General features: G+C 44.3%; 1 protein-coding gene across 2 annotated transcripts in view; it reads right to left on the reverse strand.

Moving 5' to 3' along the window:
- Nucleotides 1–3,406: 3,406 nt before the first annotated feature.
- The window catches only part of LOC119167543 (uncharacterized), a 105,190-nt gene continuing 87,677 nt past the window's right edge, over nucleotides 3,407–20,919 (reverse strand). The window contains exon 4 of one of the 2 annotated variants that reach the window (XM_075887692.1): nucleotides 3,407–4,273. In XM_075887692.1, coding sequence (XP_075743807.1) covers nucleotides 4,086–4,273 — 188 coding nt within the window. In that variant the 3' untranslated portion in view covers nucleotides 3,407–4,085. Of the gene's footprint in view, nucleotides 4,274–8,167; nucleotides 9,710–20,919 lie in introns of those variants that run through there. The other variant, XM_037419046.2, reaches the window with a different exon arrangement.

Raw genomic sequence — 20,919 nt, forward strand, 5'->3', positions numbered from 1 at the left:
GGTAGGAAACTCTTATTGGTGGGTGATTTCAACTGTGTCTTGAATGAAAGTGATAGATCAAGCAGGCGCAACGTTAAAGATAGAAGCAGTGATGTCCTGGCACAGGTGATTATTGAACACGAATTAGTAGATGTTGTGGAGTGTTTGCATAGCTCCCGAGATGTGAAGTATACCCACTTTCAAGGCACAAGTAATGCACGTTTGGATCGACTTTACCTTACTGCAGATGTGATAACCCAGTGTAGCAGTTATAATGTTGTCCCTGTTTCCTTTTCAGATCACTGTCTGGTAAAATGCAATATCGGGTCGAAAAAAGAAAGGAACGCCTTTTCTTGGGAACAGTGGAAAATGAACTCTAACCTCTTAAAGGGCGAGTCGTTTGGCGCATCAGTTATTAAAGAAATAAGTAATATTAACAAAGAGTGTATGGACAAAATAGGAGAAGAATGGGAGCTATTCAAGCAGCGAATCAAAATAAAAGCAATAGAGAGATCTAGCGTTTTATCTTTTGAATCTAAGAAGAATGAGAAAGAGCTTAGACGAACACTTGAGAGACTAACAGCTCTTGAATGTGAAAAACCTGGAGTATATGGGGACGATTTGCGGAGTATTAAACAGAGGATAGAGGTATATGAGGAGGAACGCTATCGCGGAGCGCTAGTGCGAGCCAGAGCAGCATCAATGACTGTGGATGATCGCCCGACGAAGCGAGCGCTTGGATTAGAGAAGAGTCATGCCAGACGAAATCACATAGATGCCATTGAAGTCAACGGTATCGAAGTTTCGGACAATGAGAGCATAGGACGAGCGTTTGGCAAATACTACGAAGGACTCTTCGCTGCCACGCCCATTGATTCAGAGGAATTTAAGCAAGAGTTCCTTAGCAGAATGCCGAAGTTGTCAGATAACACCAAATCAGCTTTAGAGCTATCTATAACGCCGACGGAAGTAGAAAGGGCTATAGATAAAATGAATCCTGGTAAATCTCCAGGGCCGGACGGGCTTAGTGCTTCGTTTTATAAGGAGTTCAAAAATGAATTATCCCAAGTACTTGCAGATGTCTTCAATCAAGCTTATAAACTTAATGTCCTCCCTAGGTCCTTTAGTGAAGCACATACAGTTTTGATACCTAAGACAGAACACTCGGAGAAGTTAAAATTAGTTTCTTCGTATAGACCGATATCACTAACTAATTGTGATTACAAAATTTTAATGAAAGTACTAGCACGGCGACTTCAAGGGGTAATCAAAGAATTAGTAGGGCCTCACCAAACATGTGGGATTATGGGACGCTCCATTGTGACTAATATACACAAGATGCGCTGTGTGCTCGAGTGTAGCGATGCCAATCAAGTAGGGGTAGCCATTCTACAGATTGATCTCGAGAAAGCTTTTGATTGTGTTTCCCACAACCTTTTGCTTGCCATTCTTGACCATGTCAATGTTGGTTTTGTAATCAGAGATGGAGTATCTATGGCATACCGGAACTGCACAACCCGACTGGTAATCAATAAGACGCTAGGAAATACAATTAACATAAAGCGTTCTGTTCGTCAGGGCTGCCCGCTGAGCCCCCTACTTTTCAGTTTATATATAGAATCGTTGTGCTTAGCAATAGCTCAAAACAGTTGCATTCGTGGCTATAGATTACAAGAATCCGAAGTTAAAATTTTGGCATATGCCGACGATGTGGCTGTTTGTTGCATCGATCAAGATAGTGTTACCACTACCATCAGTGTGGTTAAAAGGTTCGGCAAGGCAACTGGCAGTCTAGTAAACTGGGGAAAGTGTCTGGGTTTCTGGCATGGAGAGTGGTCATCAAAACCAGACTATTTTGCCAATGTTAAATGGGTGACCACACCTGTCAAGTACTTAGGGGTGCCACTGGAATTTTATAAAGATAATGAGAACTACTGGCAAGAACAAGCGAAAGAAATCCGGACGAAAGCTAATAGATGCAACGGTAATCATCTGTCAGTGTTTGCTAGGGCGACTGTCTGTAATCTTTTCTTTGCCTCAAAACTTTGGTATGTGATGCAAGTATTGCATTGTTCAAGGGCAAACATACAGAAGTTCCATCGTATTTTCGCAGTGTTCGTGTGGGCTTCGAACTGGGAGAGATGCAGTCGAACTAATCTGTTTCGAAAAGTGAAACACGGAGGGCTTGGTTTAACACATCTTTTCATACGCCAAGTCGTAAATAGGTTCTTTTTTTTTCGCTACACAAGGGACCCTTTCTTACGTACAGTGTGCCAAATGAGACTGACGCGGGCTTTACCTGGATATGTGGTTAGCACGCATGACATGACCGGTGCTGTGCGCGGGTATCTTAAAGAGGTTATTCTAAGTGTACGGTTTTTATCTGTTAGATTTTCCAATGAATATTTGTTTTCAGTGACTCGAAAGAAGTTGTACAAAGATGTATGCGATGTTGTTTTACCTGAACCGCTGTACCGTGCCATGTACGCTGGAGGTGAAGGGAAAGATGTGCTTAAAAGAGTGAAGAGAATGCAAGTGGCTCCTGGCGCGAAGTCTTTCTTTTTCAAGCTGCACACAGGTACACTATCAGTCAGGACATTTCAAGCAGACCGTGGTTTTTACTTACCTTGGGGGACAAATTGCCTTATCTGTAAAAAACCGGAAAATATTGACCATGTTTTCTTACATTGTTGGGAAGGAGTATATTTTTGGGATGTACTTCAAAGGACATTACAGAAAGAATTACCTTTAAATTCATATGGTATAAGATTTCTGCCAATAGTGGACGAAGAGGGAATGCCTTTTGATTTGATTATGCTATGTGGACTTCACTGTTTATGGCGGGCCCGTATGGCGGGTTTCTATCGCGATCAGGATGCACGGCCTGCACGAATGTATTTCCGTGAATGTATGGCCAAGTATGTTGAACTGCAGAAAACTCAGGAGATTTTACCTGAGTGGTTGTCGAGGGTGGAGCCCTTGGCAGCACTTAGGGAATTTTAAGTTTCTGCCGGACTGTTACTGCTTGTTTTTGTTCTGCTTGTCGTTTGATGTATGCGCCTGTAAACAGGCAATAAAGCAAAAAAAAAAAAAGGCAGCTGTGGCGTAGTTGGTTAAAGGAACACGTGCACTGGTGAAGTCGGTGGTTCAAGTCTCATTGCAGTTATCGATACTTTTTCTTTTTTTTTTTTGTTCACGCATGTATTGTTATAACATTTGCGCCTCCTCATTAGCCCGACTTGCTGCTGGTGGTGGTGGTCCCGTCCACAAGCCCTTTAATATTGGATCTTCGATGACTTTTGCAGGATTGACTATATTTATTATGATAAAGTGTTTTGCGAATTAGTGCTCTTAATCGGCGAGATGCAAAAAAAAAACACAAAAAAATCGAATGCAGCTAGCTGCATTGGTTTCTTGGGCACAGGAATGTGGATTTCCATGGTTTATCAGTTTTGATGACAGAAAGGTGCACTGCAACGTAGTCTCGGGCAACTTTTTTTATGTCGCTCAGTGTACCATCACCTCACGAGGTAACCGGCAGGCCGCTTTCTTTAAAAATACTAACGTGTCACCGCAATGTTCTAGGCGATCAGCACTTGATAAACAATGCCCAAGGGCAAGTGCCGACGGCGGTAGCCGATCTAACTGCAAACAGCTTGTCTACCTTGCTGAATAACACGCACGGCCTGTGACAGTACGGGAGCATTCACGTAGCAACGGAGGAGAACTGCCGCACGTGTTCGCACTTGACAAAACAGACAGCAATGCAGTAGCTCTGGCCTTCGGAGATCACAGACTTCGTAAGAACATTACAATAAAGTTGTTTCCATTCATCGTATGAACACTTCGCCGACGCACTGGGGTTTCATGCATGTGCGTCCGGTCAGTGACACGTGAACCCTGCGGAAGCATTTATTTCATCGTCGATCTTGTCCTTCGTGACAAGCAAAACTCGGCAGCAAAAACACTTTCTCCTTTGACAACACCACGCTTGGCATTTCAATCTAGAAAATGCAGTACGTCCAACGACTGTAATCCGCACATCATACTGAGAAACTTTATGGCGCACACACTCAGATGAAGCTGCGGCGCGGTGGATGGCCCCGCTAGCTCCAACAACCAGGTTCAACTAAGCATCCAGCAATCGCATGAAGCAGCGACGACACTCCAGTCCTCCTTGGGAGTGGCCTAGGCCATGGCCACGATTTCATAGGAGTTTTCACCATCAACACATCCCAGGCGGCTACCATCTCGCTGTGTTTACCTTTCGCAGCCGCAGTGACCATGGCGCCCCCTGTATTCAAAATACTTGTAATATGTATTTAAATATCAAACCGAAGCTAATTGACTCGCTAAACACGTGTTTAGTAAAAATTTTGTAGGTTTAACGCGTTACACACGAATAAATTACACGTGTAACTAGCTTTAGGTAATATTTTTTTAAGTGACATCACTTCTGTGCGGTGCAGGAGCCATTCCTGTGTGGGGATGGCTGCTGAGCCGCGCGGCGCACAAGACGCTGCCTATTCTTTTTAATAAAAAAGGCTTCCGCAATCTCTCTAGTTTTTGTGTCATGATGGCTGTATAAGATAGATGTCCGCGAAAAATCAAGTACGCAGCCATCATGACACGAAAACTAAAGAGATTGCGGAAGCCTTTTTTATTAAAAAGAATATTGTTAGTTGTTTAGTTCACCATCCATATCACTGTTAGATTGCGAAATATTGTTTCTGGACGACACCTGATCAAGGTGCAACCTTCTCCCCAGTTGTTTCCCTTTCTCATCTTTCTGGTATATAACTTCTCTAAATAAACTGAGTTTCAGTCTGCGCTTGTTTGTCTCTTCTCTTGTGTCCCGTTGGTCGGCGCTTCCAATTATTACATTATGAATTTGTACCAACTAGCCCGCCCGTCAACCTTACTGCCTTCCTTTCAAGAAGTGAATTAAGTGAAAAAGCAGGACACCATCCCATACATGGCCTATCCCTCTAAGTGGCGATAGTTATAGTATAGTGCCTAGAATATACTTACTCTAGGCACTATAGTTATAGCGCGAGAACCACGGAGAAGGTTCCTTCCTCCGTGACGAGAACCATAGAGGTTCATACAATAATACGGCGAGAAAAGAACGACGACACAGATACAAGAAGGACACGGTCTCTGTGTCGTCGTTCTGCTCTCGCGCTATAACTATCCTCATGTCAAACCAACTATATAGCCCAAGCCCCCCCTCCCGCTAGGTGGGTTGCGCCAACGTAACGCTGGGTTACGCCATAGAGTTAATATACACTAGAGGGAACTCTGGCGCTAGTGTCTATGGGAGCTGCAACACACGGCGCTTCAGCGAGCATGGAAATGATGGGTAGTACACACATTTGTCTAATACTTGTACTTTTGGCCTGCTTTTGCTTCTTGGCTCCGTGCATGTTCGTGTGGCTTGGAGCTGTTTTCTTACGAAACAAATATTAGCAAATGTTCACCGTTTGCGCTTCACAACCTTATTTTTTCAGGCTTATTATTTCAAATCAAGTCACTAAGTTCAAAAGCGTTCGTTCTTTCTTTCAAACAAAACCGTAACCAGCAATAAACGAAGCCGCAAGTACGATTCGCCGCCTGCAAGTACAAAGACTATGCAAAGTGTGTACTACCCATCATTCCCGTCACGGATCCGTGATTCCCGTGGTCGCTGAACGATCGCAACGCCAGGAGGCCCCTGAGGCTCTAGTTAATTTTGGGAAATTCCATGGGTTGCGCCAAGTTGTTGAGGAATTACGGAGAAAGGAAGATAGGAGAGGGCATGCCCAGCCGGCGCGCTACGTTAAAAATGTGGAAGAAATGATGTCATGGAAGCCATGATCAGGAAACACAGTGATGGCGTTGCTATGGTTACGTGTTTGCGTGTTGCGCAACTAGGTTAGAGGTGTGCGCCGACTGGTCGGCGCGCCGCCGCCGAGAGTTTTCGTCATGCCGTCGCCGCTGACGCAAACTGATCGGCGCGCCCCCGCCGCCGACGTTTTTCATCAGCGCAATCTGCGCGCCACATATGCGCCAGCACTGACTTTTCACAAATTTATCCTTTTCTTTTTCATTTTGACTTATAGCTTTGTTTCACATATTATGTAGCCAGTAAAAACCAGGCTTCTTTGTTATCTTTATCCAGCTTCAGAGACCGAAAGTACCACTATGAACAGCGGTACAAGTTCGGCGGCCGCTGCATGAAATGACATAATGGACAAATTGACAAAAAAAAATATAATAATGTGTAGTTCTTCACCTAACGCGCTGCACTGCTACCACTTCATTTATTCTGTGTATACGCCCTGTTTCGGGCACGATCATAGGCTGCCATCTTGGACTGATAATGATGCCATTTTACATCCATATGATTATTATATATACGTTGATGGTAGCATCATGGAAGCTTGATGGGAGCTTCTGAGAGCTGGTTCAGAGCGTCTTGGTGCTCGCGCTTTACGCCCTGGTCTTCCAAAAATTCTCTGCAGGAGAAAACATTCGACAGTTCGCAATAATCTGCTAGGCAGCTTTTCTGTAAGGTTAGTTTTTCAACCAAGAACTCTCGTTCACAGGCTGCTTTTCTCACTCATTTCGTTTTTACCATTCCTTTTTTTTGGATCTTGCTGCGCTCGCGTGCCTTCGCTGGAATTTGGAGAGGTGACATTTTGTTGTACTCGTGTGCTCAAAATGAGAAATAAAAGCAGTCTGTGAACGAGAGTTTTTGGTTGAAAAACAAACCTTACAGGAAAGCGGCCTTGCAGATCACTGTAAACCGACAGACTGCACGTCTATTCAGTTCAGGGCAGTCCGAAGAAATTGTCTTCATCTCTGTCCGCCAAAGGGGGGGGGGGGGGTACTGGTTAGAAGAAGGCGCCTAATTTCTGCAGCCCAGCAGGGAGCGCAGGGCACAGCGAATAAGGACTAAAAAATCGAGAGAGGTAGAAAGAGAGAGAAAGTCAAACACTGCCTTCTTTCCAACCCAGGAAAGAGAGAAGATGCACGTTCAGTTCGTCGCACGGCGAGAGAGAAACATAGCGTAGGTCACAGTGCAATAATACGCACGACACATCACAGTGCAATAACATTGCATCGCATGCGCAGAATAGGGTCTGCAGCGCTAGGCAGGCGAGGGCTTGTGAGAATGGAAGACTTGCAAGCGCCACAGAGTGTGGGAAACATACCTAACCAGGCATCCCAAGCTCTCGGCCAATTGTTCAGCACGTCTCGTGGCACGTCGAACAAATTAAGCAGCCTCGATTTCAAACAGCTCTTCCTAGGCCGTCAGTCAGTCAGGCGTGTTCAAAGAGTCTTTGACGAGGGGAGCCAACAGCCCTAAATAATTCGAAGAATGACTTTCGTGTTGTCGCCGCTTTTGGCGCACCTCGAGAGCGTTGATCCGGAACAAATCAGGGTAGGCTTAGCTGCAATCGTCCCCCGCATCCAAGCGGCGCCTAGCCAGGGAGGCCGATCTCAACATCTTTTACAGACACACACACATAAGCACGAACAGTTTCACTCCAAGAGAGAATTGGCAGTGGTCGCAATGACGTATGTAACGTGCATCAACTATAAAAAGGCGTGCAGTGTATGTCATAGCTTATTTTCTTTGAACGTCTTGTAATTATAGTATATATTCATTATATAGCTGAGGTAAGAGGCGGTTGTTAGCCGCGTATAATTGGGTTAAAGTACTACAAATATTTATTCGACGTGCATGACTTCTAGAAATGATACCCCGAGAAAAAGGAAATCGCTTCAACATTTTTAAAACTAAGTTTGCTCGTGGGAGTACTTGTTCTTTGTCTGCGCTTTTCTATGGTTCATGAGTGTTAAGCCCCCCTGCCGCTTCTATAAAATGGTGTACAATAAGCCGTATCAGCGCAGTTACAAGAATTTCTACAGACTACCAAGCATACGATCACCAGGCATTTTCCCTCCGGCATATTTTGATGAAAAGAAGCGACATATTTTTGCTGAACACCCGATTTATGCACTGGGGCCCGGTGCACAGATGTTGCATGTTGTAACTCTTGATAATAGCGAGTGCGAAGACGGCAAGTAAGAGCCTCTATGCTATTGTCTGCGCATCCGGTGTAACGAAAACCTCTAGTCTTGAGAGTGTTGGGTTAAACCATGCACTCTGCCCATTGCAATTTTTCATCATGGCGTTTCTGAATAAAATTTTTGGGTGGTGCTATGTGGAGCACGCGGCAGTAGTGCCGATGTGCTATTTGGTGCTGGTACAAATAGAAAACTAGCTTGTATCTCTTCTTCAATGAGTCCTTCAATTAACCCTATTCTAGGGAGCTGAGTAGAAGACTATACGCCTGACACACTTGGAAAAGTAAAGCACATTATAAAAGACCACTTCTGCTAATTGAAGGACTTGTAGACCATCACCATCTAGACTGTGGTGTTCTGCAGAAAGATGTTGAGCCAATGATGCGCCGCATCAGGTTCTAATTTTAACATTGATGTGTCCAGACAAATATACTCAGCGCATTTGCTAGCAGCCTGCCCTGTGTACCGACTGTAATTTTTTTTTTCAAAAAAGCTTTTTTTTTGTTTTTAGTGAGTTAAATAATTTTGAATTGGCACTCTACTGATCCCAGTCCTTGCATGTGTTTAAATGAAGGTGGTTGGTTTATACCTTAAGCAATGCGTCCTAGCATTACGTGCAAGCTCACCAGATGCGACAAACATCTAGACAGCATATCCAGCTCTCTAAGTAGTTATTCAAATTATTTCCGTGCAAGTATTAGCTTTAGTCAACGAGGAATTCGAATACTCTTAGAGTGCACCACGTGGACATCTTGTGACACTGTGAAAGGATACCGACATGTCAAGCTTCTAGTTAATTACACCCGAAGATTTATAAACTGATACAGCACAACGATCATGCAAAGAATCCACAAAAATAAAAAAACGGTATGCTTCGCGGTGGATAAGTTGCAATTATAAACCAACACATTATTACTGGTTAATTAAACATGGTCCCTCAAATACTATTCAGTTAGTTTATAACTGTGGCTTCTCTGTCATGCAACATTTTTTTTTATTTTATGGATTCTTTGCTTTTGTCGCACAGGTTGGTATCACTTCCCGGTAAGCGGAGAGCTGCACGTGGTTTAAATGCACCTGGGTAGGGTTCGCATTTATTGTTGACTAAAGCTACAATAATGTGGCAAATCAAAATGACGAACTTTTGGAATGCCGAAATTTAGAACACCGAAAAATCAAAAAGCCGATTATACAAGATACCGAAAGTGTAAAATGTCAAAAAATCAAAACACCTAACTATCCAAACGCCGAAATATCAAAATGTCTGCGTCACCTAGCTATACTGGAAGATGAAGTATCTAGCTAAATTAGAGGTTACGCCAGCACACTCGTTCACCCTCATTTCCAGTTGTCCCTTTACATTTATCTCAAGCCTTCATAAAAATAGCAAAATATAAATTTTTCCACCTCCGATTGCATATCAGAGTGATTTCTTGCTTATCGCAAACAGTTTGCTTTGTAAGCAGTGGGGTTGTCGCTCCCTTGACGATGCCTTCAAGTCTGGCTTGCTTCCTCTTCATGGTAGCAATAAACCAAAATTGCATGGCTGTCGTAGATCACTTTCTTCGAGATTGTCATGCGAGTACCTTCTACAGGAAGGCCGGTAGTCACTCTGGCGTTGCAGTCTCTTCACTTCGCGCACCTCCAATAGTGCCTAGAATACACCTTCTTGTCAACAACATAAACATAACCACAACTGCAACAAAGTATTGGTTTTGCTTTTTGGTAACACACCCCGCCACATCTTCGTCAATTTCCCTCCGAATCGGTAGTGTCCGCGTGCATGGTTCAAGAAATTTTCGGCGATACGTCTTTTCAGCATTTTGACTTTCCAGCATTCGTTGTTTTAGGTGTTTCGATTCTATGGCATTTAAATTTTTCAGCTTTTTGACATTCGACCTTTTAATAAACCGGCGTCTTGATTTTTGACATTTTGGTAGGGACCCAAGCTAATACTCCCTAATAAATCACTTCAATTAGCCTGAACAAAGTTTAATATGTTCTCTAAATGCTCTTCGCTTCCACACAGCTTGTATTTCATGCTAGGATCCATTGTTAGAAGGTATGAACACGTGCAAGTACACAGATAACTTAGATAAGCCGAAGATAACTAGTGAATAATTTTCTCACCTAAAACAAAAAGTAAACAAAAACTTTCAGTCAGTACACAATGAAAATCTCTACTAAATCGACTGTTCAGTATATTTTACTTGGAACACGTCAATGTTAAACTTACGACCACTTATGAGCAAAAAAAAAAAAAGCTTTTTTTTTAGCAAAATCTGACGCCAGTTGTTCACGTTATTTTGCATTACCTACGTTTCAAATTATCTTTTGCCTACAGGAAAACTACTTGACAATTCGTTAATACAATCTATTTCATGTCACTATTATCTGTCTATGGAAAAAATCTTCGATATGCGCCGTATTTCTCTTCCTTAAGGCAGCAACAAACACCCTATGAAAGGGTTTGGAAAAATTATTTCAAGTTCAAAGGACACCCCTGTTCCATTGAACAAACTTTTCTTTATTTTAATATAGGAGTGAGTTAGTGAAAATATTATTGAGAATGTAGAACAGATTTCTTGGCAATACATTTTACGAGTCAAGCTTCAAGCTTTCCGAAAACAATTCGCATGCGTCTTACGGTACTGAAAAATGTATGTCAAGAAACATTTCAGGGGAAAATCTCTTGCTCTATAAATAGATGATCCTCAATTTTTTAAAGCTAATCTCTAATGATCGAGCGCCAAGGTTTGGAGAGATGGCGTGGAATAGCCCAGTGATAACACTTGCCACATAAAGCTGTTTGTTTGCTCTAGATTGAGGTATAAAGTTAATTTTCACTTGGAGCCCCATGTGGTGTAAATTTCGTCTCAATGAGGACCCAAATTACGATTTTCTTAGGCCGGTATTTTTTCTCACAAAAAAAAAAAGAACTTTAGTCTCCTAAAAATATAGGCATAGTATACTCTCCCCAGAGCAAGCATTTTCTTACTCAGGTATTTATGCATAGCGCAACAACACAAAGAAATAAATCAGGGGCAGCGTCAGGATTATTTTACTGGTGGGGCACTCATGATAGGCGAGTTCCTCAAGGGTGAGCAGGGAGGCAGGGAACTTAGCCATTGTGTTGTGACTATGTTTTCTTTTGGGGGGGGGGGGCAGTGGGGGGCGAGTGAAAATTGAGGGGGGGTAGCTCCAGCTCCCCCGTGTCCACCCCTTGCGCTGCTACTTGGAAAAAAAGCAAACAGAAGATTTCGGCAAGATTTCTGGTCGCTTCTATGACAGAAAAATAGCAGCAATATTGTTCAGCTTTTAACACCTGGCACAAACGATCTTGCTTAACATGAAAACCGAATTCGCCATTAAAACGAGCAAGGTTATAGTAAATTTTGCAAACAACACTCAGACTACACTCTGCGAAATACGGAAAGATCCCACGTACGGCATAGGTCGGCAAAAAAAAATAGAACTCAGTCAGACTAACTCAATAACCATATATAAAAATATTTTGCTTGGGCTCACTCAGACTGAGACTAACGAAATTTCTCTCTATTTAAATTCACTCAGACTCACCGATGTTTTTGTCAGCCGGATCCACTAATATTTTCCTCTAATATACCCACTTATACTCAGACTGATCAAAACATTTCTCCAGCGGAAACGTAATCCGTCACCTCAGCACGAGCGGCTACACAGAGGCATTTATTCGCAGAACACTGTGTACAAGAAAAGACACGGAAAACATGACACCAATGGCGCCGCAACGACGCCGCATGTCGACCCAACTTGAGCGCAGGGAACAGCGAACGGAGCACAATGGCAGAACACTGCGATACCACTCGCAACATGTTTGCCCCATACTAGTCCCGAAGGCACGGTGTAGAACTCGTTGCGTTTTGTAGTCTTTCTGCATTCCTTGAAGAGCACAAGAGCGCAAAAGATTGGGTACGAGAAACTTGAGCGTGGAAAACGACTTTGCCATCAAGCCTTTTGCAGTGTGGACTGGAAAAACGTGAAGGGTGAGGGACGACAGGAAGTTCTTTCGCGCTTCAAAGATGACTATGAATGGAAAAAAAAAGTGTTTAAATGGGAATAAAAAAAATCTATAAAAACACAGGCATTGCTACGTTGTGTCGGTACAACAGAACTGCAGGCCGTTTGGAAAAAGATGGCAGCAATATCTCATAAAAAGACTCGAGAATTAAAAGTCTCACTGATGGCCGAGAGGTAAAAGAATTCTTCGACCATGTTTCAGCTTGAATAAATTTATTTCCGCGAGTGATGAGGGATCAGGTACGGCACGAATGGTGCGTTTCTGTTTCCTTTCTTCTTGAAATATGGCCGCGAGAATTTTCATGATACCCTAAATTACGCAGCCGCTGTTTAATTGGTAGCAAATGACATGACAAAAGCCCATGGTCTGTGTCATCGTACATTTTAACAAAACTTGAAATCAAGCCAGATGGCGCATTGCTATCCGGAAACTTTTAGCGCAAACTAATGCTTCCTCACGACGTTCACAAGCACCAATTCTGTCTCTCTCGTTCTTCGTAACGTCTTGTTTAGCGCTCACAACTTTCCCAATTGCCACATTTATTCAAGAAAAAACTGAAGTGGCATCTGAGGGCACAAGCAGTTCAACGCAATAGAGAGAGAGAACGGGTGCTCGATTGCTCACGAATCGTGCTGCTTTCTCGTCTTTGAAGCCACATTAATAATGAATCTGGAGCTTAGCACTTATTCTCCATTGATTAGGTACATAATGATAGATCAAGCTCAGTGTAAATTCCGATGTAACGTAATAAAGGTGACCTGGAGTGGCACATGTGTCACAAAAAGCTGCAGAACCCAATTCCATGCCTTCGTACCGTCATGCTCGTTTAATACAAATGTTTGTAGATTGGATTACAGAAACAACATTAAAAGACCGAGAAATATTTAGTTCCTCCGTTCGTTAGTAATGCACTTCGTTATGTAATCTTCTGTTCTCTGGGAGCAGATCACGTGAGTTTTGTAGCATGAATTAACATAAAGTGCTGTTTCTATTTCACCACAGTCAGCGAATGGTGTACTCTACAAACACATCACCTACATTAAACTTCGTGCCAACACAATGCATACAATCCTCAATTACATCGGCAAAAAAAAATACGGGTTTCACGGAAAGAATTTCCTAATGCTTCGTTATATATTCAAACGTCAAACTTTAAAGTAGCACCACCATGAACGGGATTAACTCCATGGCCAAATTTCACTGCAAAAAGCGCTCGAATAACTGCACCTTCCAGGTATGCAATATACATTGCATGAGGTTTTAGAGGTGTGGTGACATCATTAGTTCAGGTTACATTGTTTTAGCACAGAATTAGCTTTTTAGTCACATTTACTATGCTTTTTATAGTTAATATTTCACCTCATCAGCCATTTAGTGACAGTCATTTCATTTCCACATCATTAAATGAGAGTTATGAATAGTTGATATCCAAGCATTTTTTTAAGGTTATATGACTGGTGTTTATCAAAGGACCTAGAATGAGTTTCGGAGAGGGGGAGATATGAACAGTTTTATCATTTGAAAAATAAAGTTTTTGGCTAAGGACGACGAAGTGTCTATTTCATAGCACGCTTGTACCCTTGTCTCAAATTTTCTATTTGTTTTACCGCAAATTCTGGGAGCTGCTGCTCCCTCCTTGCGAGAATGGATGAAGAAGCCTCTCAGGATTTTCGAAGTGGACAACCGCTACGTCTGGCAGCGGCTAGGAAATGTGGGACTACCTCAAGTGGCACAGACAGCGAGGCAACGGAGCCCTATTCCGACGGTTTCGAGTCATCGGATAACGACTACACAGTCGTCATGAGCCGCAATGCAAAAAGAAGACTGCTACGAACATCGTCGACGACGAGTATATCCACCGTGCAGGCTACCGCGCAGCGTTGGCCACACACTATACTCTTCATGGCTGCGGACCCTTCAGCCAACCTACGGCGGCTTAACAGGCAAGTCCTCTCTGCATACCTCGAAGGACTCGCTCCAAATGAAATTAAAGACGCCAGGATCAACTCACGGAAGAATATTCTGGCAGTTGATGTTCTACACCGTAGTGCGCTGCAAAGCCTACAGAACATCTCGGAAATCGGCAGGGTCACAATTAAATCAGTGATCCCCACTGACTGTAAGAGCAGTGTTGGCGTCATTTATGACGTGGACATTTCCATTCCTGCTGACGATTTCCCAATCTTGATAAAGCCAACTACAGACGACATCCTCATCAAGCACATCACAAGGCTTGGTCAGTCACGATGCCTGAAGATTGTTTTTGAGGGAGACAGTCTTCCCCAACACGTCAAAGTTGGCCACGTTCACCATCAGGTACGTCCATATATACCGAAGCCCCTACAATGCTTCAGATGCTTCAAGATGGGACATGTCAAAGGAGTATGTACCAGCAATGTCGTGTGCCCGCGGTGTGCCGAACCTCATTCAGAAGACAGCTGCCACGCAACTGCGTTCAAATGCTCCAATTGCCACGGCGCTCATAAAGCGTCGTCTAAAGATTGCCCACGAGTGAGAAATGAACGCGCGGTGCTGAAACGCATGGTGCGCGACAATTCAACGCACAGGGAAGCCGCTGCTACTGTCAGGCGACGTCGGCGTCACCACAGAAGATCATCACGCAACGTGGCATCTGCCGATAGAGACCCGTCATCTCAAGCAAGAACTGGCCCCCCATCGTCAAGTTCTGCGAAGACGAATACACGGAAAACAGAATCAGGGTCAAGACTCCCACCTCGTGAAGAGTGGCCATCACTTCCACGAACACAACCTGTTTCAGAGGTGCATCGATCCCTGCTAACCTCGATGCCATCACGAACCACTGATGAAAAGACAACTGAGGATCGCCAGGTCATCAACATGTTGCAGACTCTTATGAGCGCAATGCGCATGCTCCTAAGCAACATGAACACCCCATCAGCGCAGAGCGCACAAGTGCTGGACACTTTGAGTCCGGTGCTTGCAGCTCTAAGGTAAAACGATGGCCCGCAACATGTTATCGTTTCGCGAGGAGGTCAAGAACGCATCTGTCCTTCAGTGGAATGCCAGAGGACTTAGGGCGCGTATGTCCGAGTTCCGGCAATATGTATTCACAAACCAGTTCTCCATAATTGTGATTTGTGAACCAAACCTCTCAGCCCAGATGAGACTGTCTGGATATGAGTGCTTTATGTCTTCTACCCACGGAGAGCGCAGCAAGGTCGTTCTGTTCATACGGCGCGACTTAACTTATGTTCATCACCCTGTACCCCCTGACGAAGAAAACCAGTACGTTTGCCTAACAGTAAAAAACAAGAAGACCACATTCACCATCATCGGAGCCTACTTACATCCATCAAGTGGTCTAGACCGAGAGCGCTTGCGCGGAATTTTGAATTCGACTCTCCAGCCATGGGTGATAACTGGTGACTTCAATGCCCACCACTACTTATGGGGAAGCTCCAGAGTAAACACTAGAGGTAGACAGTTAGTGTCTTTCTCTTCTGAATGCGAACTTATCCTCGTGAATGACGGCAGCCCTACTTATCTGCGCGGATCGGCCTATAGCAGTTGCCTGGACCTCACTTTCGTCTCACGCTCGTTCACACGCAGAGTGCACTGGTTTTCGGATTTGAAAACAAGGGGTAGTGACCACACCCCAATATACTTGAAGATTGACGCCTTTCCAAGTCTCAAGTCCTCCAGAGCCGTTCAGTGCACCGATTGGCAAAAATACAAGTTAATCATTGAAGACTATGTTGGCACTTTACCTTTCAACCTAGAGGACGCAATAAAGAGTGCCCTACAGTCAACGACGCGTTCCCTTCCGCTGAGTTCATCTCGCACTGATATGGACATTGATCTCGAGAAACTCCGAGCGATTCGTCGTCGTGCAAAACAACGTTATAGACGCACGAGGTCACTTGATGATCTGAGAGTGGCCAGACGCACACAAAAGAAAATACAGCGTCACATGGACAAGTTGGACAAGCAACGATTGGTATCTTTTTGCGAGTCTTTGGATCCCAGAAAGCCTCTGTCACTAATCTGGAGAACTGTCCGGGGTCTTCGTACAACCATTACTCAGCGCTACCCATTAAAATCTCTGGCACTTCACTTACGCTGCGAAGAGATTGATGTCGCAGATTCCTTCCGTCGAAGAATTGCCTGCGACTCAAATTCAACTGGGACAAAGACGCCCGATTTTCCTCTATCTTCACGTGATCCCCGAATGGAGATTTCGTTTTCAATGGACGAACTAAAAGCTGCGCTTGCTTTGTGTAGACGTTCTTCAGCGCCAGGACCTGACGGCATCACTTACCGCGCTCTGTGTCACCTAGGAGATCAAGCTCGGCAGGCACTCTTGCAGCTGTACAACGACTCCTGGCAAACTGGCATTGTTCCACAGGAATGGAAGTCAAGTCGCCTGATTCCACTTCTCAAAGCCGGCAAGTCACCCTTGGACATTTCCTCTTACCGCCCGATTGCCCTCGCGAGCTGTGTGGGAAAAGTTATGGAAAGGATGATTTTAACGCGTCTGGAATGGTACTTAGAGTTCTTAGAAATATATCTAGATGCCATGTCCGGGTTTAGACGAGGTCGCTCGTCAATTAACAATGTAGTTGACTTGGTGACATATGTAGAACACCAGAAGGCCTGCAAACGGTTATCTGCTGCTCTGTTTCTTGACGTTAAAGGGGCCTACGACAATGTCACCCACGAAGCCATTCTCAGCGCACTAGAAGGAGTGGGACTCGGTGGCAGGATATATACGTGGGTTCAGAGCTACCTACAGAATAGATCATTTCACGTGCAGACAGAGAATGGCCCGACACACGAGTATTACTGCAGCCGAGGAGTCCCGCTAACGGAGTGCTAAGCCCGACGCTGTTCAACCTAACACTCATTGAACTAGTTGGCAAGCAACCAAGCAGGGTACGACTTTCCATTTATGCTGATGACATCTGTGTGTGGACATCAGGTGTGACTCGACTTCAACTTCGCGCTCGACTTCAGAAGGCAGCATCAGTGACATCGTACCACTTACGCAAACAAGGGCTTGAAATCGCAAGTGAGAAGTGTGCAGTCGTGGCCTTCACCAGAAAACCAATGTCCGCTTACGGCATATCAATTAACGGACAGTTGGTATCATGCAGCCGGAGTCACAGGTTCTTGGGAGTCGTAATCGACCGAAACCTGTCTTGGACACCCTACGTAAACTACGTGAAAAAGCGGCTGACTGCCATTTGTCACTTATTCAGGTTTCTTGCTGGGAAAAGTTGGGGAATGTCTGTCGAGTCTGTGTTACAGCTGTACAAGGTATTATTTACTGGATTCCTGCGGTATAGCCTACCTGTTATATCTAACACGTGCAAAACGAACCTGCGCACAATCCAAAATATTCAAGCCCAAGCGCTTAGGATATGCCTTGGTTTACCCCGCTGCGCATTGACAGCTGAAACAATTGCTATTGCACAGGACTACTCGATAATGACGCACATCACCATTGAAACGATGCGTACATACCTCAGACTCAGACAACATGCAAAAAATCCTTCCCACCACTTGGCAACCCTTGCTACTGAGAGGCCCCGCACGAAATTTAGTACAATTGTCTGTGCTCCTTGTGCGTCGTTTACGTCAGGTTTTACGCCTGCAGAGAAACTGGTGTATCCTCCGTGGTGCCTGACACTTCCACAAGTACGTGTTTCAATTCAAGGAATACAGAAAAAATCAAATTTGCCTTCATCAGCCCTAAAACAATTGAGCTTGAGCCATCTGCACGAAATGTACAACAACCACGTGCACATATACACCGATGGTTCAACCACAGCCTCTGGTTTTGGTGGTGCAGTGGTGATTCCAGCAAGAGGAATCACTCTGCGAATCAAGCTGTCACACGTCACTACGTCCACAGCGGCAGAACTTGCGGCTTTGCGTGGCACCATAGAGTACATCAAATCCCAAAGACCGAGTAAATGGGCTGTGTTTTCCGACTGAAAACCAGCCCTACAGAGCATGCAGTCAGTCCTTCGACGAGGTTGTCATGAACAATTAACTTACGAAGTTGTCAGGCTCGTTCACCACGTCACAGAAACAGGCCACGAGGTCAAGTTTCAGTGGCTTCCTGGCAATTGTGGGATCAGTGGCAATGATTCCGCAGACAACGCGGCTCGCACATCGCACCAAGAAGAACACACCCTTCCGATTCCTTTGTCAAAGACTGACGCTGCACAGCAACTTCGTCACCTGGCACGTAGTCTGAGTCTGCAGGAGTGGAACACCCCAAGCATAAGACATACGAGACTATACCAAATAAACCCTCGACTGGAACTTCGACCTCCATCCGGACTTCGTCGATGTGAAGCTTCACTTCTTTGTCGCCTTTGGTTGGGGGTTGCCTTCACAAAAGCATATAGAAACCTCATCGGATTGACCGACAATGCGGAATGCGACGTCTGCTGCACCAAAGAAGACATCGACCATCTGATATGCCATTGCCATCGATTTGCCCCTGAAAGACAGAAGCTTTCGGACGCATTGCGACAATTGGACGATCGGCCACTCTCTATGCAGATGCTACTGGAACACCGTCATCGCCTTTCGTCGGCTCAAAAAACAGTCAAAGCTGTCTTGTGCTTTTTGAGGACTACAGGCTCACGTGACCAACTTTAACTTTTGTGTAGTGCCACCGCTACATACGCGCCAGCCGATTGACTGACAATCCTCCTCTATTTTTTTCTCTCTCTCTCTTTCTCTTTCCTCTCTCTCATCTTTATGCCCCCTTCCTATTCCCCCAGCGTAGGGTAGTAAACCGGGCATGTGCCTGGTTAACACCTCCCTGCCTTCCCTCTTGTTGTTTACCCCCCCCCCCCCCTTGGCTTTACAAGCAGGAACGACAACAACGACAACAAGGCACGCCATAGTAGGAGATTTTAAATATTCGGAACCATAGGTCGGCAAAATAAATGGAGCCTATATAGACTCGCTCAGTAAATGTGCTTTCATCTTAGGACTCGATATAGGGCCCAGCCTATAGCCGGTATTTTGGTGACCAAAAACATTTTTCTCGGCAAAACAATTTCGCAATAGACTGCTTTCATAGAGTAAATCAGCCAGACATTTTCGAATACACCTGAGGTAGTCACCAAAAGACTTGGACGTTTGGCGTGGAATGACCGATCAAACTTTACGTCGATACCTATCACTTTTCGTCTCCACTGTCTCTTTCCAAATTCGTGTTCTTCCTTTCTTGACATTCAACTTCACAGTAATTTAACAAATCCACATTATATTGGTTCTATAGAAGAAAATAGCTTGTGGTATACGCATCTTAAATAAAACTTGGCCGTGTACTTACGCCCCATCTCACTGTTTTGTATCAATCATTTCACCTTTCTCATCTCACCATATTGCCACGTGGTTGCGACGGCAAAGAATATGGTACTTGGGTTGCTCAAGACGAGACTTTTTATTTCGTGAACGTGTGCCTAGAAAAGTACAATGTACTAGAAATTCATGCTTTACGCAGATAGCAGCAATTCAAGATTGGTCGTCGGCAATATGATCTGCGTGAAGGTACGTCGCCATATATGTCCGTGGCATCGAACATCATCCGTATTGTAGGTGTCTCAAGCTTATCAGAAGATTCTAAAATAATCTAGAATTTTTGCAGACAGCCAAGCGTGCTTTGCGCAAGGCAATTGATTAATATGTGGTGTTTAACGTTTCGAAACCACCATATGATTATGAGAGATGCCGAAGTGGAGGACTCCAGAAATTATGACAACCTGGGGTTCTTTAACATGCACCGAAATCTGAACACATGGGCCTACAGCATTTTCGCCTCTATCGAAAATGCTGCCGCTACAGGCGGGATTCGATCGCGCGACCTGCGGGTCAGCAGCTGAGTACCTTAGCTACTGAACCACAATGGCGGTGCCTTTGCGCTAGGCAGTTGCATAAAAATACAAGCGAAGTGGCAGTATTATAATGTAGCGATAAAATTTCAGCAGATGCGACAGGTTCCACTGTGGACGCTATTTTCATACAGAACAGTCAGCGGGTAGCCACGCGTTGCTAGGTGGATCAACGTCTTTGGGTATTTTGAGTAGGCTAAGTTTCTACCTAAAACATACGGCGTGACGACAGCACTCACGTTGACGGTAAATTTTAGCGAAACGAAGTGCACGCTTCGGTTGGATGATATGCATATTATTAAGAAGCTGTTGTGTATTGATTCCTCAAAGGTCGAGATCATCAATGGTCGAGCAAACCTTCACTATCACGTACTGTATGAAAGGAATATATCTAAGTAATGTTTACAGCCAGCCTATAGACCGCAACCACAACTGACGGTGTGGGCCGACATCACTCCTTTAAGTCTATATATTCAGGGTTGTATCCGTTACAGTAAAAAGTAACTAAATACGTTACTTGTTACTCTAATAAAAAACAAAAAAACGTTTCACGGCTCCACGTTACATATATAGATAAAAAAGGTAATGCAATACCATTACTGTAAGGGAAAAATAATAACGATTGTTACCACTGCCGTAGCTCCGGAATCATCAGTTTTAATCAATGTGTCTTTGCTGCAGAAACCCACAATGAGAATTTTTAAATTTCAAATTTATGTTTCACACATACTAACCCAAGCAAGCAATACTCAATGTTCAATTAACGAGAATTTTTTATACAAGTGTGCTGAACCTTAGCAATGTTATATAGAGGCTTAAATGATGCCTGCCCATGTGATGCCTTCTGACTCTGCAGTGACCCAGGGTGAAACCATTTGTTTTTTTTCATTGGAGCAATATACACAA

This window comes from Rhipicephalus microplus, chromosome 3, assembly GCF_043290135.1.
Source record: "Rhipicephalus microplus isolate Deutch F79 chromosome 3, USDA_Rmic, whole genome shotgun sequence".
Classification (NCBI taxonomy): domain Eukaryota; kingdom Metazoa; phylum Arthropoda; class Arachnida; order Ixodida; family Ixodidae; genus Rhipicephalus; species Rhipicephalus microplus.